Source organism: Salmo trutta, chromosome 13 (genome assembly GCF_901001165.1).
Source record: "Salmo trutta chromosome 13, fSalTru1.1, whole genome shotgun sequence".
NCBI lineage: Eukaryota > Metazoa > Chordata > Actinopteri > Salmoniformes > Salmonidae > Salmo > Salmo trutta.
Genome location: NC_042969.1, coordinates 31,827,872 through 31,846,016, shown reverse-complemented (window position 1 = coordinate 31,846,016; position 18,145 = coordinate 31,827,872). Strand labels below are relative to the sequence as shown.

The following is an 18,145-nucleotide window of genomic DNA, read 5'->3' as shown; positions in this document are numbered from 1 at the left end:
ATTTTGTGTGTGTGTGTGTGTGTGTGTGTGTGTGTGTGTGTGTGTGTGTGTGTGTGTGTGTGTGTGTGTGTGTGTGTGTGTGTGTGTGTGTGTGTGTGTGTGTGTGTGTGTGTGTGTGTGTGTGTGTGTGTACCAGGCCTGTCTAAGAGAGAGTGGCTGGAAAGGCAGAAAGCAGAGCTGAACACAAACAAGCGCAGCAGAAACCTGAGAGACAGACCAAGAATCACTTACACAGAGGAGGAGGTCCACAAAAATGATCACTACCTCTGTGAGTCTCTCTCTCTCTCTCTCTCTCTCTCTCTCTCTCTCTATCTATCTATCTATCTATCATCTATCTATCTATCTATCTACCTATATATCTATCTCTCTCTCTCACTTTCTCTCTGTCTCTCTCCGTCTTTCCTTCTCTCTCATTTCAATTCAATTCAAGGGGCTTTATTGGCATGGGAAACATATGTTACAGTTTTTCTCAGTCGCTTTGGTGCATTTCTTAGATCAAAAGTGCCATTCTTGATACTACTTGTACAAATTCCAAATCATCTAGTCACTTGTGCACATCATTAAAGCAATTTCTTATTCCTTTGTACATATTGCAATTAATAATGTACAAGTGTCAACTTTTTTCCAAATTTTCAATTGCTCATGTCATGTTGATCAAAATATAGTAGATGGTTACCCCTCAAAACATCTAGGCATTAGTTCCTTGCATAAGCCATTACATGCAAGGAACTAATTATAGAAGACAATGATGTCTTTGAAAACATCCATACGGTTAGCATCTCAACCATCGACAGGGTGCTGCATAGAAACCAGATGAGTATGAAACAGCTGTACCGTGTACCATTCCAAAGGAATGAGGACAGAGTTAAGGAGCTACGGTACCAGTATGTACAGATAAAACATATATCTATGTAACTACTTTACAGCAACATTTTATAGTGATACATAGTACAGTAAGCATAAACTGCACACATTTCCATTGCTGTGGAAGGAACATGCAATATATGTACATTTTATGTCACTCTTCCTTACCAAAACAAATTCAACTGTGTGTTCTGGGATATAGCGTATAATGGAGTTGGAATCAAGTGAACCCTCTCACAACTTTGTATACGTGGATGAGGCTGGCTTCAACCTGACCAAATGCAGAAGGCGGGGTGGGAATATCATCGGTCACAGAGCTACTGTGGATTTGCCAGGCCAACGGGGAGGAAATATCACCATGTGTGCTGCTATTTCAGAGCATGGTGTCCTAACCCATATCCCCCTTATAGGGCCATACAACACCCAGCATCTACTCAACTTTTTAGAGACTCTCTACAGGGCTCTCATCCCTGATGATGAGAGGGGTCTGTTTAGAGAGGATTTGCCAAAGTATGTGGTCATTTGTGATAATGTGAGTTTCCATCGATCAAACAATCGATCTGCCACTGTGTACTCTCTGTTTAGGGCCGAATAGCATTCTAGTTTGCTCAGTTTTTTGTTAATTCTTTCCAATGTATGAAGTAATTATCTTTTTGATTTCTCATGATTTGGTTTGGTCTAATTGTGTTGCTGTCCTGGGGCTCTGTGGGGTGTGTTTGTGTTTGTGAACAGAGCCCCAGGACCAGCTTGCTTAGGGGACTCTTCTCCAGGTTCATCTCTCTGTAGGTGATGGCTTTGTTATGGAAGGTTTGTGAATCGCTTCCTTTTAGGTGGTTGAAGAATTTAACGTCTATTTTCTGGATTTTAATAATAAGCGGGTATTGGCCTAATTCTGCTCTGCATGCATTATTTGGTGTTCTACGTTGTATACAGAGGATATTTTTTGCAGAATTCTGCATGCAGATAATTGATTTGGTGTTTGTCCCATTTTCTGAATTCTTGGTTGGTGAGCGGACCCAGGACCTCACAACCATAAAGGGCAATGGGTTCTATAATTGATTCAAGTATTTTTTGCCAGATCCTAATTGGTATGTTGAATTTTATGGAATTTGTATTTGTGGTCCTGGCGACTGGAACTTTTTTGGAACACCATTATTTTGGTTTTACTTATATTTACTGTCAGGGCCCAGGTCTGACAGAATCTGTGCAGAATATCTAGGTGCTGCTGTAAGCCCTCCTTGGTTGGTGACAGAAGCAGCAGATCATCGGCAAACAGTAGACATTCGATTTCAGATTCTGGTAGGGTGAGGCCGGGTGCTGCAGACTTTTGTAGTGCCCGCGCCAATTCGTTAATATATACTGTATGTTGAAGATTGTGGGGCTTAAGCTGCATCCCTGTCTCGCCCCACGACCCTGTGGGAAGAAATGTGTGTGTTTTTTGGCTATTTTAACCACACACTTGTTGTTTGTGTACATGGATTTTATAACATCGTATGTTTTTCCCCCAACACCACTTTCCATCAATTTGTATAACAGACCCTCATGCCAAATTGAGTCGAAGGATTTTTTGAAATCAACAAAGTGTGAGAAGACTTTGCCTTTGTTTTGGTTTGTTTGTTTGTCAGTTAGGGTGTGCAGGAGGGAATATGTGTTCTGTTGTACGATATTTTGGTAAAAAGCCAATTTGACATTTGCTCAGTACATTGTTTTCACTGAAGAAATGTACGAGTCTGCTGTTAATGATAATACAGAGGATTTTCCCAAGGTTGCCGTTGACGCATATCTCACGGGAGTTATTGGGAACAAATTTGTCTCCACTTTTGTGGATTGGGCTGATCAGTCCTTGGTTCCAAATACTGGGGAAGATGCCAGAGCTATGGATGAAGTTAAAGAGTTTTAGTATAGCCAATTGGAATTTGTTGCCTGTATATTTGATCATTTCATTGAAGATACCATCAAGACCACATGCCTTTTTGGGTTGGAGGATTTTTATTTTGTCCTGTAGCTCATTCAAGGTAATTGGAGAATCCAGTGGGTTCTGGTAGTCTTTAATAGTTGATTCTACGATTTGTATTTGATCATGTATATGTTTTTGCTGTTTGATCTTTGTTATAGAGCCAAAAAGTTTGGAGAAATGGTTTACCCATACATCTCCATTTTGGATAGATAATTCTTTGTGTTGTTTGTTTAGTGTTTCCCAGAAGTGGTTAGAGTCTATGGATTCTTCAATTGCATTGAGCTGATTTCTGACATGCTGTTCCTTCTTTTCCGTAGTGTATTTCTGTATTGTTATAGTGATTCACCATAGTGAAGGTGTAGACTCAGGTTTTCCAGGACTCCATGTTTTTGGCTGGACAGGTTTCTCAATTTCTTTCTTAGATTTCTGCATTCTTCATGAAACCATTTGTCATTGTTGTTCATTTTCTATTTGAGATTTTTTAGATTTGATAGGGAAGCTGAGAGGTCAAATATACTGTTAAGATTTTCTACTGCCAAGTTTCCACCATCTTAAAGGGATTGAATTTGTTGTTGCCTAATTGTTTTTTGGTAGGTTTCCCAACTGCATTCCTTCCATCTATAGCATTTCTTAATGTTACTCAGTTCCTTTGGCTTTTATGCCTCATGATTGAGTATTGCTCTTTTCAAGTAGACTGTGATTTTGCTGTGATCTGATAGGGGTGTCAGTGGGCTGACTGTGAACGCTCTGAGAGACTCTGGGTTGAGGTCAGTGATAAAGTAGTCTACAGTACTACTGCCAAGAGATTAACTATAGGTGTACCTACTAATGGAGTCCCCTCGAAGCCTATCATCTCTCTCTCTCTCTCTTTCTCCCTCTCTTTCTCTCTCTCTCAATTCAATTCAGTAGTCTTTATTGACAAGGCAAGTTAAATTACTTACGTTGTCAAAGTATGCATATAATAAAAAATGTTGGGACCAACAAACAATAAGGCATCAATAATACTAGTAGTAGTGGAAATGGTTATACCATTAAAGGCAACTACAATATTGATAACTAATTTTGGCACCCTTGGTAAATACAGTTGAAGTCGGAAGTTTACATACACCTTAGCCAAATACATTTAAACTAAGTTTTTCACAATTCCTGACATTTAATCAGAGTAAAAATTCCCTGTCTTAGGTCAGTTAGGATCACCACTTTATTTTAAGAATGTGAAATGTCAGAATAATAGTAGAGAGAATGATTTATTTCAGCTTTTATTTCTTTCACCACATTCCCAGTGTGTCAGAAGTTTACATACACTCAATTAGTATTTGGTAGCATTGCCTTTAAATTGTTTAACTTTAGTCAAGTGTTTTGGGTAGCCTTCCACAAGCTTCCCACAATAAGTTGGGTGAATTTTGGCCCATTCCTCCTGACAGAGCTGGTGTAACTGAGTCAGGTTTGTAGGCCTCCTTGCTCGCACACACTTTTTCAGTTCTGCCCACAATTATTCTATGGGATTGCGGTCAGGGCTTTGTGATGACCACTCCAATACCTTGACTTTGTTGTCCTTAAGTCATTTTGCCACAACTTTGGAAGTATGCTTGGGGTCATTGTCCACTTGGAAGACCCATTTGCGACCAAGCTTTAACCTCCTGACTGATGTCTTGAGATGTTGCTTCAATATATCCACGTAATTTTCCCCCCTCCTGATGATGCCACCAATTTTGTGAAGTGCACCTGTCTCTCCTGCAGCAAAGCACCCCCACAACATGGTGCTGCCACCCCCGTGCTTCATGGTTGGGATGGTGTTCTTCGGCTTGCAAGCCTCCCCCTTTTTCCTCCAAACATAATGATGGTCATTATGGCCAAACAGTTCTATTTTTGCTTCATTAGACCAGAGGACATTTCTCCAAAAAGTACGATCTTTGTTCCCATGTGCAGTTGCAAACCGAAGTCTGGCTTTTTTATGAAGGTTTTGGAGTAGTGGTTTCTTCCTTGCTGAGCAACCTTTCAGCTTACGTCGATATAGGACTCGTTTTACTGTGGATATAGATACTTTTGTACCTGTTTCCTCCAGCATCTTCACAAGGTCCTTTGATGTTGTTCTGGGATTGATTTGCACTTTTCGCACCAAAGTGTGTTCATCTAGTAGACAGAACACGTGGTCCCATAGTGTTTATATTTGCGTACTATTGTTTGTACAGATGAACGTGGTACCTTCAGGCATTTGGAAATTGCTCTCAAGGATGAACCAGACTTATGGAGGTCTACAATTTCATTTCTGAGGTCTTGGCTGATTTCTTTTGATTTTCCCATAAGGCAGTGAGTTTGAAGGTAGGGCTTGAAATACATTCACAGGTACACCTCCAATTGACTCAAATGATGTCAATTAGCCAATCAGAAGCTTCTAAAGCCATGACATCATTTTCTGAAATTTTCCAAGCTGTTTAAAGGCACAGTCAATTTAGTGTATTTAAACTTCTGACCCACTTGAATTGTGATACAGTGAATTATAAGTGAAATAATCTGTCTGTAAACAATTGTTGGAAAAAGGACTTGTGTCATGCACAAAGTAGATGTCCTAACCGACTTGCCAAAACTATAGTTTGTTAAGAAGAAATTTGTGGAGTGGTTGAAAATGAGTTTTAATGACTCCAACCTAAGTGCATGTAAACTTCCGACTTCAACTGTGTGAGCAAAACAGACTGTAAAAAAATGTCTTTGCTGTTTATCCTCTTGGTCTTTCATTCAACATTTTGACAAAAATCGAACCTTTAATTGTAAGAAAAATTATTGAAATAATAAATGTCAAATAAATGAAATAAATATTTTCTCCCCGAAACATGTGTGCCACAATTATTGGCATCCCTAGAAATTCTTATGAGTAAAATCTAACTGAATTATATTCTCATTGTCACGACTTCTGCCAAAGTCGATGCCCCTCCTTGTTCGAGTGGTGCTCGGCGGTCGACGTCACCAGTCTTCTAGCCATCACTGATCCATTTTTCATTATCCATTGGTTTTGTCTTGTTTTCACACACACCTGGTTCCAATCCCATTCATTACCTGTTGTATATTTAACCCTCTGTTTCCCCTCATGTCCTTGTCCGAGATTGTTTGTATGTTATTTTGTGTCGTGTATTTTTGTAATAGTGAGCTACGGGTATTGTTGCCCATGTTATTTTCTGTACATTTTGGTTTTGGAGTTCGTTGTTTGTTTATTATTTTATTAACCTCCAGTAATACCAAGTTGGTTTCTCCTGCGCCTGACTTCCCTGCCACCTACACACACGACGATGACACTCATTCATATTTTACGTTTTTAAGTTCACCTGAGTGATCAGGGACACTTAAGTGATAAGTTATGACTTCCTGTTTCACTGGGGTATAAATATGAGGTGACACACAGGCCAAGTTCCCTTAGTCATCCAACACTATGGGAACGACCCGAGTGTCATAAGCGTCGTAATGATCGGATCAAACTGCAGCGGGGATGTGAATCATCTTCTTGATTTATTAAAGAAATTAACACTGAACAAAAGAACGACAAAAACAGTCCTGTAAGGTACATAGACTATACATGGAACATAACTACCCACAAAAACCAACAACAACAAAACAAACACACCCCTGCCACGTCCTGACCAACTACAATAACAAAATGACCCCTCTACTGGTCAGGACGTGACAGTACCCCCCCCCCCAAAGGTGCAGACACCGAATGCACCTTAACCATAAGACACCAACTACAACCCACAACAAAAAACCCAAACCTAAAGGGAGGGAAGGGAGGGTGGCCACCGTCACCAACAGTTCCTGGGCAAACACCCCCCCTTCCCCAATACTCCCCCCTACGGAGGTGGCTCTGGTTCCGGCCTTAGTCCCCACTCTAACCTGTCCACCCCTGCTGAAGGCTCAGGGCTGTAGCCCACCGCTGAAGGCTCTGGGTTGAGGGGCGACTCTGGCTGCGCCGGACTGGCGGGCGTCTCTGGCTGCGCCGGACTGGCGGGCCACTCTGGCTGCGCCGGACTGTGGGCCGTCTCTGTCGGTTCCGGACTGTGGGCCGTCTCTGTCTACCCACAAAAACCAACTACTAACTACCCACAAAAACCAACAACACAAAACAAACACATCCCTGCCACGTCCTGACCCACTACAATAACAAAATGACCCCTTTACTGGTCAGGACGTGACACCGAGAATACAGTAATGATGAGACGTCGCCTACATAACCACAAGTTGTTTGGGAGGGTTGTCATAAAAAAGCCTTTGCTGTCATCAAACAACAAGCTCAAGCGCCTACAGTTTGACAAAGTTACTGGAACTTTCAATGGGACCGAGTTCTATGGTCAGATGAGACCAAAATATAGCCTTTTGGAAACAAACACGAGACGTGGGTTTGGCGTAGACAGAAAGATAGTCATGCAGAGAAGTACCTCGTCCCAATTATGAAGTATGGTGGATCTTTGATGTGGTGGGGTTGTTTTTCTTCCAAAGGCCCTGGACAACTTAGGATACATGGTATCATGGACTCCATCAAGTACCAGCAGATATTAAATCTAAACCTGACTGCCTCTGCTAGGAAACTTAAACTGGGCCGTGGTTGGATCTTTCAGCAGGACAATGATCCAAAGCACACCTAAAAATCAACACAAAAATGGTTCACTGACCACAGAACCAAGGTTTTGCCATGGCCATCCCAGTCCCCTGACCTGAACCCAATATATAACCTGTGGGATGAGCTGAAGAGGAGAGTCCACAAGTGTGGAATCTGATGGATCTGGAGAGATTCTGTATGGAGGAATGGTCTCAGATCCCTTGCCATGTGTTCTCCAACTTCATTACACATTATAGGAGAAGACTCAGGGCTGTTATCTTGGCAAAGGGAGGTTGCACAAAGTATTGAATGAAGGGGTGCCAATAATTGTGGCACACATATATTTGATAAAATATTTGTTTTATGATAAGAATGTATTTTCTCTTTCAATTAATTACCTTCAATTAAAGGTTAGATTTAAAAAATATATTTTGAATGAAAGACCAAGAGGATTAACAATAAAGAAAAAAATTCACAGCCCGTTTTTCTCATATTTACCAAGGGTGCCAATACTAGTGGAGGGCACTGTAGTAGACCAGTCTCAACCTGACTGATTATTGACATTTAGGCTTTTCACCCAATAAATAGATATTTTTATAGTTTCAACTTCTGGGTACTGACTGATCATTTTGGGAAAGAAAGATTATCTTAGCTCTGAGTATTTGTCACAGTCTAATAGGAAATGCAGCTCTGTCTCTACCTCTCCCCTGGAGCAGAGTGAGCACAGCCTGTCCTCTCTGGGCAGCCAGGTTTGTCTGTGACGACCGGTCTCTAAAGCCAGACTGTGCTCACTGAGTCTGTATCTAGTCAGTGTTTTCCTCAGTTTTCTATCAGTTACAGTGGTCAGATAGTCTGCCACCATGTACATTACTGTCTGTTTAGAGACAAATAGCATTGAAGTTTACTTAGATTTTTTGTGGTGTTTTTCCAATAGGTGATATATTTTTATTTTTGCTTGGTGATGCTTTGGTTGGGCCAGATTTTCTGAGTGCTGTCCTGAGTCGCTATGCGGTTGGTTTGGGTTACTGAACTGAGCCTCAGAACCAGCTGACTGAGGGGGCTCTTCTCATGTTTGACATTGTAGAGCTGTGTGATGGAATGTTTTGGGGTCTCTTGTTTTTAGATGGTTGTAAAATGTGATGGCTCTTTTTTCTATTTGAATAAGGAGGGGGTATTGGCCCAATTCTGCTCTACATGCGTTATTTAGAGTTTTTCTTTGTACTTACAATACAGTCTTGCAAAACTCTGCATGCACTATTTAGATTGGATGATCCTCCCATTTGGTAAATTCGTTATTAGAGAGTGGACCCCATACTTCACTGCCATATGGAACAATTGGTTCTATAGTTGATTGCAACATTTTGAGCCAGATTCTAATTGGAATTTTAATGTTCCTTTTAATGGCATAGAATGCTATTCTTGCTTTGTCTCTCAGCTCATTCACAGCCATGTGAAAGCTACCTGTCTTACTGATATTAGGTCCTAGAAACGTGCAGCTTTTGGTTTGTTCTAAGAGAACTGTGTCCAAATACAATTTATATTAGTGATCCAGATTTCAGGACCTCTTTTGAAATCTCATCATATATTTTTAATATATGTTAAATGTGCCATAATTATATTTAAAAAAAACACAAAACCAGGATGACCATGCTTTTTAATGTTTCTAAAACAAGAAATGTATTCGTAGGAAGTAATACGTTTTATTGCTCAGTTTGTGTCCCATTGAGATTTGGGATTGGATCTCTTCGTGGCTGGTGAAATAAACATTCTTACCTAAATCTACCCACATTTAATTTTATCACCTGGGCATTTCGTTGACGCTCTTATGCAGAAATATATCATCCCTGTTTGTTCCTCTCTTTATTTTCCTACTCTCTTTCTCTCAACCACGCTGGTTTTTTACATTTTGAATGCATGTCTTCATCATCATCATCATAATAACTGACGTTTATTAACATGTTCTGTTTCTCTTTTTCTCTCCCAGACTGTGAGGACTGCAAGTCTTTCTTCATGGAGGAGTGTGAGATCCATGGTCCTCCCCTCTTCGTCCCTGACATCCCTGTCCCTCTAGGAGTCTCTGACAGGGCCAGACTCACCCTGCCGTCCGGCCTGGAGATCAGGACATCAAGCATCCCTGTAGCAGGACTAGGGGTGTTCAACCAAGGAAACACTGTGCCTGCAGGAGCCCACTAAGGAGAGCTCACAGACAAGGACCAAGCCATGGAGAGTGGTGAGAGGAGTGTGTGTGTGTGTGTGTGTGTGTGTGTGTGTGTGTGTGTGTGTGTGTGTGTGTGTGTGTGTGTGTGTGAGTGTGTGTGTGTGTGAGTGTGTGTGTGTGTGTGTGTGTGTGTGTGTGTGTGTGTGTGTGTGTGTGTGTGTGTGTGTGAACTGTATGTCATTGGGCTGATCTTGAATTTTTTCCAACCTGATCAAAAGTGTAAATATGAATAGTTGTTTTCCTCAGATCTGCAAGAGTAGACACTGGGACGACTACATCGATGCTGGGAGAGACACTCACTCCAACTGGATGAGGTGAGCAGCACTGAAGTACAGAGGAAGTCTAAGAGTCCTCTTCCTCCTTCTGTTTCTCTCTGTACCTACAGTGGTTCCTCAATTAAAAGTTTTGAGCTTTATGCCGCAACACTTTGTGGTAGCTGTTGGCAGATTGTGGTAAATTGCATCATTCCGCCATTGCGAGGAACCGCTGCACCTACCTGTTTCATACTATATTTGATAGTTGATGACCTCAATCTCTTGTACATAATTAAGCCCCTACTGCTCTCTCTCTTTCTCTGTCTCTCCATCTCTTTCTCTCAGATATGTGAACTGTGCTCGTCGTGAAGAAGAACAGAATCTGGTGTCCTTCCAGTACAGAGGAGGGATTCTGTACCGCTGCTGTAAGCCCATAGCTGTTGGAGAGGAGTTGTTGGTTTGGTACGGAGAGGAGTACGCCAGAGACCTGGGCATTGTCTTCGACTACCTCTGGGACAAAAAGAGCTCTGCTAAAGGTTATTTCTCCCCTCTTCCTCCTCTCTCATCCCTCTCTCTCTGCCCTTACTTTGTCCTCCTCTGTTCACTCCTCTTACATTCATTTTCTTTTTACCTCCTATTACTTCATTTATACTCAGTAATACCCATTAATACTCCTTATTACTCATTATTACCTCCTTATTACTCATTAATACGCATTATTTCTTCATTATTCCTCATTATCACTTATTAATACTCATTATTACTTATTAATACCCATTGTTATGCCATTATTACCCATTGATACTTGTTATTGCCTCATTGTTACTCATTAGTACTCATTATTACTCATTGACACTCATTATTACCTCATTATTTCTCATTAATACTCATTAGTACTCATTAATATTCATTATTACTCATTTCTCAATTGAAACTCATTGATTTTAAATATATTTTCTGTGGTGTATTTTCATACTGGTCCTGAGTTTTTTCTGTTCACGTCAAGTTGTCTGGAACAATAATGTCATGCACCTTGTGATCTTGATTTCTCTTCTTTTAATTTATTTTTCTTTTACTCTCTCTTTCTCTCTCCCCTTCATCTCTCAGATGTGAACTCTGAGTCATCCCAGGTCCAGATCTTCTCGTGCTCTGGCTGTCCGTTCTCCTTCACCTCTCAGATCTTCCTCCAGAAGCACATAAAGAGATGTCACCATGATGAGTATGTCAGACTGTTGAGGAGTGGAGAGATCAGATCAGAGAATCTCATGTCCTCCAGCAGCTCACAGCACCATGGAACCACATTAAGTTCCTCCAACCCAGCTCCCACCAGGAAACAGAGAGAGACGGACAAGCCACGATCAAAACACTGCTCCCAGTGTGGGAAGAGTTTCACTACAGGGAGTAATCTCACCAGACACCAGCTCACTCAGTCGGGAGAGAAGCCGTTCCACTGCTCTCAGTGTGGGAAGAGTTTCACTACAGGGAGTCATCTCAGAACACACCAGCTCACTCACACAGGAGAGAAGCTGTTCCACTGCTCTTAGTGTGGGAAGAGTTTCAGTTAGTCAGGACATCTAAAGAGACACCAGTGTTGTAAAAAGAGTAAAGAAGTGGAACTTTAGATTCTCTTGACATTGGGACAGTGATGTAATAGAAGTGTAATGTTCCATCATGAAACATGACTGATGAGTCTTTCTATAGACACTGTTGAACTATTCTGTTGTCAAAGTACTGTATTATTTTACACACATACATGTATTAATCATATTGTAAAGCAGTGGTCTCCAAGGCATTCCTAGTCAATCGCCAAACATTTCTATAAAAAAACTAATGATAAAGCCTTGCATTCCTACTTTTTTTCTGTCTCGCGCTTTTGCCGGTAGGTGCACTTGTTTCAGCTGCCCTGTGTGCCTGGGTAGTCGAAATGTTCCCATTTTTAACCATTTCATGTGTCTGAAGGTACAAACTCTGCCTACTCCCCGTGCCCAGTGATCAAATCAAGTGCACCTTGCACCTAATACCGCTAGCCAATCAGATTGCTCAGATCACCATGTGTCTGCAGCTTCCTTGTGCACACAGCAAAGTAAATTGATACTGTGATTTCAAAATGTCTAAAACCATGACTAAAGAGAGACTACAGCAAAGAGCTGCTGTTTTTATGAGTGAGTTAATGTTTATGGCCTAGATTCAATCAGATCACGAATTAACCGGCGACAGCCGACACCCGCATAGCTGATGTTTTAGCGGTGTCTGAGATTGAACTGCATTGGAGCTGTCAAATCGGTGAGCAGCTGCTCTTGTGATCATCATCTGGATCGCTTTAGAAGTTCAGAATGAGAAAGTGTAGGCTATACAGAAATAATGACACTCAAATTGAAAATCATTAAATGGTGTCGATTACATCTCGCATTCCAGTGTTTGAACTTGTAAACAGGGCTGCATGAGATTTCTCTTAATGCGGCTTTGTGCCTTCAATGGCAATGTCCACTTTAGGTATAATGCCTGGAGGCTCTTGTGGATTTAACAGCTCAAGTTCCAGCTCCGGCACCACCAAAAGAACCGCGATGCGGATGTTGGCTAAATTAGATCTGATTGAATAGAGCGCTACGTTTTTATTCAGCATTGTCAACACTTTTTATTCAACACTAATAAAATGAAAAATGCACTTAATTAACCCCGCTCGCTGCAACAAGCACTGCAGCTTCAATGAATGAGCAGGAAAGCGTACCGATAGTCTTATTATTATTAGCTGTGTGTTTTTAATTAACTGGTTAGAAGTGTAAGAACAAGATTTACTGTATGAGGCAGAAATAATGCAATGTGAATCAAGTTTCACCATCAGCAGGAAGACCATTTTGGTCAGTCTTAGTGAAAGGGAGAAAGCTGAGAGGCTGTCCTACGGTGAGAGGCAGATTTTAATGTGGTCTGTGCGTAGCTTGTGTAGAGGAGTCAGGCGCAGGACAGCAGATATGAGTAAATAAACTTAATTTACTCAAAATAGGCAAATACAATACAATAAAGCAAGCCCACATAACGGACCGTATAACATACAAACAATCACTCACAAAAAACCATGGGGGAACAGAGGGTTAAATAATGAACAAGTAATTGGAGAAGTGAAACCAAGTGTGTAAAACTAAGACAAAACAAATGGAAAATGAAAAGTGGATCGGCGATGGCTAAAAAGGCAGGTGACGTCGATCGCCGAACGCAGCCCGAACAAGGACAGGGACCGACTTCGGCGGAAGTCGTGACAGTACCCCCCGCGCTGACACCAACCTCAGGGACGACCCGGAGGACGAGGCGCATGGCGATCCAGGTGGAGACGGTGGAACTCCCAAAGCAACGAAGGGTCCAGGAAGTCCTCCACTGGCAACCAGCATCTCTCCTCCGGACCATACCCCTCCCACTCCACGAGGTACTGAAGGCCCCTCGCCCGACGCCTCGAGTCCAGTATGGCTCAGACAGCATACGCCGGGGCCCCCTCGATGTCCAGAGGGGGCGGAGGAACCTCCCGCACCTCAGACTCCTGGAGCGGACCAGCCACCACCGGCCTGAGGAGAGACACATGGAACGAGGGGTTAATACGGTAATCGGGGGGGAAGCTGTAACCTGTAACATACCTCGTTCACTCTCCTCAGGACTTTGAATGGCCCCACAAACCGCGGACCCAGCTTCCGGCAGGGCAGGCGGAGGGGCAGCCAGACCCGGTCCCCCGGTGCGAACACCGGGGCCTCACTGCGGTGGCGGTCGGCGCTCGCCTTCTGTCGCCTCACGGCCCGTTGCAGATGCACATGAGCAGCATCCCAGGTCTCCTCCGGGCGCTTAAACCATTCGTCCACCGCAGGAGCTTCGATCTGTCTCTGATGCCAAGGTGCCAGACCCGGCTGATACCCCAGTACGCACTGGAAAGGGGAGAGGTTAGTGGAGGAGTGGCGGAGTGAGTTTTGGGCCATCTCTGCCCAATATGACCGCAGAAACCTACCCACATCCTGGTTTACTCTCTCCACCTGCCCGTTACTCTCAGGGTGAAAACCTGAGGTGAGGCTGCCCGAGACCCCCAGACGTTCCATGAACGTCCTCCATACTCTGGATGTGAACTGGGGACCCCGATCAGAGACTATGTCCTCAGGAACCCCGTAGTGCCAGAAGACGTGAGTGAACAGGGCCTCCGCAGTCTGTAGGGCCGTAGGGAGACCGGGCAAAGGGAGGAGACGGCAGGACTTAGACCAGGATTGTGGTGTTGCCCGGTGAGGGAGGAAGATCCATCAGGAAGTCCACCGACAGGTGCGACCACGGCCGTTGTGGAACGGGGAGGGGTTGTAACTTCCCTCTGGGCAGGTGCCTGGGAGCATTGCCCTCGGCGCACACCAAGCAGGAGGAAACATAAACCCTCACGTCCTTGGCCAAGGTGGACCACCAGTACTTCCCACTAAGGCAACGCACTGTCCGACCGATGCCAGGATGACCAGAGGAGGGTGACGTGTGGGCCCAATAGATCAAATGGTCACGGACAGCAGACGGAACGTACAGACGCCCAGCTGGACACTGGAGGGGAGTGGGCTCTGTGCATAACGCCCGCTCTATGTCCGCGTCCAGCTCCCACACCACCGGTGCCACCAGGCAAGAGGCCGGAAGTATGGGAGTGTGATCTATGGACCACTCCTCTGTGTCATACAGCCGGGACAGTGCGTCTGACTTAGCGTTCTGGGAACCTGGTCTGTAGGACAGGGTGAAAACAAAACGGGTAAAGAACATGGCCCACCTTGCCTGGCGAGGGTTCAGTCTCCTCGCCGCCTGGATGTACTCCAGATTGCGGTGGTCAGTCCAGATGAGAAAAGGGTGTTTAGCCCCCTCAAGCCAATGTCTCCACGCCTTCAGAGCCTTGACAACAGCCAACAGCTCCCGGTCCCCCACATCATAGTTTCGCTCGGACGGGCTGAACTTCTTCGAAAAGAAAGCACAGGGGCGGAGCTTCGGTGGCTGCCAGAGCGCTGAGAGAGCACGGCTCCGATCCCATCCTCTGATGCTCTCCCTCCACTGAGACTGACCATCAGATGCAGGCACCATCAGTCCAGTAAGATAAAGAAAGCACATTGTTTCAATTTATGCTCACTCAGCTGTGCCTCACAAGTAATACAACAAATTATCTATAACCAGTGGCTCATATACCTCGAGTTTTTAATTGAATTTTAAAATGGAAGAATAACAGTGGCAAGGCAATTCTAGCATAGCCAGTATGCAGTGATAATGTATTGGGCATACAGTCTATTGCACAAGCCTCATTGCTACAGAACTGCTTTTAAATTGGTCAATGTTGCATTGGCTTACCTTACATTTTGTTTAATCATGTTTAAAAACATTCTGAGCGGTATTTTGACTCAAAGTGATCTCGGCTTAGAAAAGTTTGGTGACCACTGTTTTAAAGTATGAAAATGTAGAGAATGAAATCATACACAATTTATACATGTACTGTATATAAACAGTAACTAAAATACCCCAAGTTACAATACCAGTAAAATGTTTGGACACACCCACTCATTCAAGAATTTTTCTTTATTTTATTATTTTCTATATTGTAGAATAATAGTGAAGACATCAAAACTATGAAATAACACATATGGAATCATGTAGTAACCAAAAAAGTTTTAAACAAATCAAAATATATTTTATATTTGAGATTCTTCAAAGTAGCCACCCTTTGCCTTGATGACAGCTTTGTACACTCTTGGCATTCTCTCAACCAGCTTCACCTGGAATGCTTTTCCTACAGTCTTGAAGGAGTTCCCACATACTATGCTGAGCACTTGTTAGCTGCTTTTCCTTTACTCTGCGGTCCAACTCATCCCAAACCATCTCAATTGGGTTGAGGTCAGGGGATTGTGGAGGCCAGGTCATCTGATGCATCTCTCCATCACTTTCCTTCTTTGTCAAATAGCCCTTACACAGCCTGGATGTGTGTTGGGTCATTGTCCTGTTGAAAAACAAATGATAGTCCCACTAAGTGCAAACCAGATGGGATGGGTACTGCTGCAGAATGCTGTGGTAGCCATGCTGGTTAAGTGTGCCTTGAATTCTAAATAAATCACTAACAGTGTCACCAGCAAAGCACACCCACACCATCACATCTCCTCCTCCATGCTTCAGGGTGGGAACGACACATGTGGAGATCATCCGTTCATCTACTCTGCGTCTCACAAAGACACGGCGGTTGGAAGAGGTAACTCTGGATCTTCCATTCCTGTGGCGGTCCTCATGAGAGCCAGTTTCAACATAGAGCTTGATGGTTTTTGCTACTGCACTTGCAGAAACTTTCAGTTCGTGAAATTTTCCGTATTGACTGACCTTCATGTCTTAAAGATGGACTGTCATTTCTCTTTACTTATTTGAGCTGTTCTTGCCATAATATGGACTTGGTCTTTTACCAAATAGGGCTGTCTTCTGTATACCACCCCTACCTTGTCACAACCCAACTGATTGTCTCAAACGCATTAAGAAGGAAAGAAATTCCACAAATGAACTTTCAACAAAGCACACTAGTTAATTGAAATGCATTCCAGGTGACTACCTCATGAAGCTGGTTGAGAGAATTCCAAGAGTGTGCAAAGCTGTCATCAAGGCAAAGGGTGGCTACTTTGAAAATTTGTTTAACACTTTTTTGGTTACTACATGATTTCTACAATGTAGAAATTTGTAAAAATAAAGAGTAGGTGTTTCCAAACTTTTGACTGGTACTGTATGAACATGATACGATTTTAAACCACTTCTAATATGATAATAAATAAAATACATTTTATTATTACATTCAAAATTATTGTATTTCTTTACTCTGGTGTCCCTCTTGTGTATTTAATGTCAGATATTAACAACTCACCCAGAGGATTCACTCATCTCCTTCATCCTTATCATTCACTGTTGATTTCCTGATGATGATGATGATGATGATGATGATGGTGATGATGATGGTGATGATGATGAAGGTGATTGTGTAGACTCCGGGTAGAAAAGTGTTACAGACAAGCTGGATTCGTTGTAGCTAATAACTCAGCTATTAGAAACTTTGATATAGGGTCTGATTCAATCCGTATCGCTTAAGTTCAGTGCAATAGCGTGATTGAAATGTAAAGGTAATTTCTGTTTGAGCTGACATATGCAGCGTTTATCGTGAATGCTGGTCTCCAGTAATGCTAGAACATTTCAATTTATATCACTCTGTAGCACAGATCATTTACTGCACATTTTGGGAAGGTGTAAAACCAACTGGTGACTGATAATGATCATGTGCATTTCAGGTAGGGAGGTGTTGCATGATCCTAGATAATATATAATATATGCCATTAGCAAATGATTTAATTCAAAGTGACGTCCAGTCATATGTGCATACATTTGGGCCATGGTTGAGCTTGTCTGACTCAATGGAAACTATAGACTAGACAAACCCTAGCAGACCACATCCTTTGTCTCTCTTCTGCTGCAGAAAGCTGTAACTATATTTTGTGATGTTGACTCCATTTCAGAACAATAGCTAGGCCCCTCTGGCACACACACCACACACAAACTCACACACAGACACACAACAGGAGAAGGCTTTAATAAACCCACAGTAACGTCTCCGCGGGGGCGTCTCGGTACCAAGCCAGATAACAGATGAGTGTACCTGCCCTGGGGCGGAGAGAGAGCGAGGGGGGAGGTGGGTGGGGAGCTCTCTCTCTCGCTCTCATCTCTCTCTCCATCTCTCTCTATCCATCACTCTCTCTCTCCATCTCTCTCTCGCCATCACTCTTTCTCTCTCTCCATCACTCTCTCTCTCCATCACTCTCTCTCCATCACTCTTTCTCCATCACTTTTCTCCATCACTCTTCTCCATCACTCTCTCTCTCCATCACTCTTTCTCTCTCCATCACTCTCTCTCTCTCCATCACTCTCTCTCTCTGCATCACTCTCTCTTCATTACTCTCTCTCCATCTCCATCCCTCTCTCTCCATCCCTCTCTCCCATCACTCTCTCTCCATCACTCTCTCTCCATCACTCTCTCTCACACTCCATCACTCTCTCCATCACTCTTTCTGTCGCTCCATCTCTCTCTCTCCATCACTCTCTCTCCATCACTCTCTCTCTCCATCACTTTCTCTCGCTCCATCTCTCTTTCTCTCCATCACTCTCTCTCACACTCCATCACTCTCTCCATTGCTCTTTCTCTCCATCACTCTCTCTCACACTCCATCACTCTCTCCATTGCTCTTTCTCTCGCTCCATCTCTCTCTCTC

The 18,145-nt window shown here is 43.1% G+C and overlaps 1 protein-coding gene across 1 annotated transcript; it reads left to right on the top strand.

Annotated features, from left to right (window-relative positions):
* The first annotated feature begins 113 nt into the window (after positions 1-113).
* Positions 114-11,422, top strand: LOC115206754 (histone-lysine N-methyltransferase PRDM9-like). Its single transcript, XM_029773960.1, has 5 exons — positions 114-268; positions 9,391-9,636; positions 9,858-9,938; positions 10,224-10,414; positions 10,986-11,422. Exons 3-5 carry the CDS (start codon positions 9,934-9,936, stop codon positions 11,420-11,422), a joined length of 633 nt encoding a protein of 210 aa, XP_029629820.1. The 5' UTR covers positions 114-268; positions 9,391-9,636; positions 9,858-9,933.
* The last annotated feature ends 6,723 nt before the right edge of the window (positions 11,423-18,145 follow it).

Bases quoted from the DNA above. Each gene is read 5' to 3' on its own strand.
- LOC115206754 (XM_029773960.1), top strand. The intron at 10,415-10,985 runs GTTATTTCTCCC...TTCATCTCTCAG, and splicing joins CAAAAAGAGCTCTGCTAAAG to ATGTGAACTCTGAGTCATCC.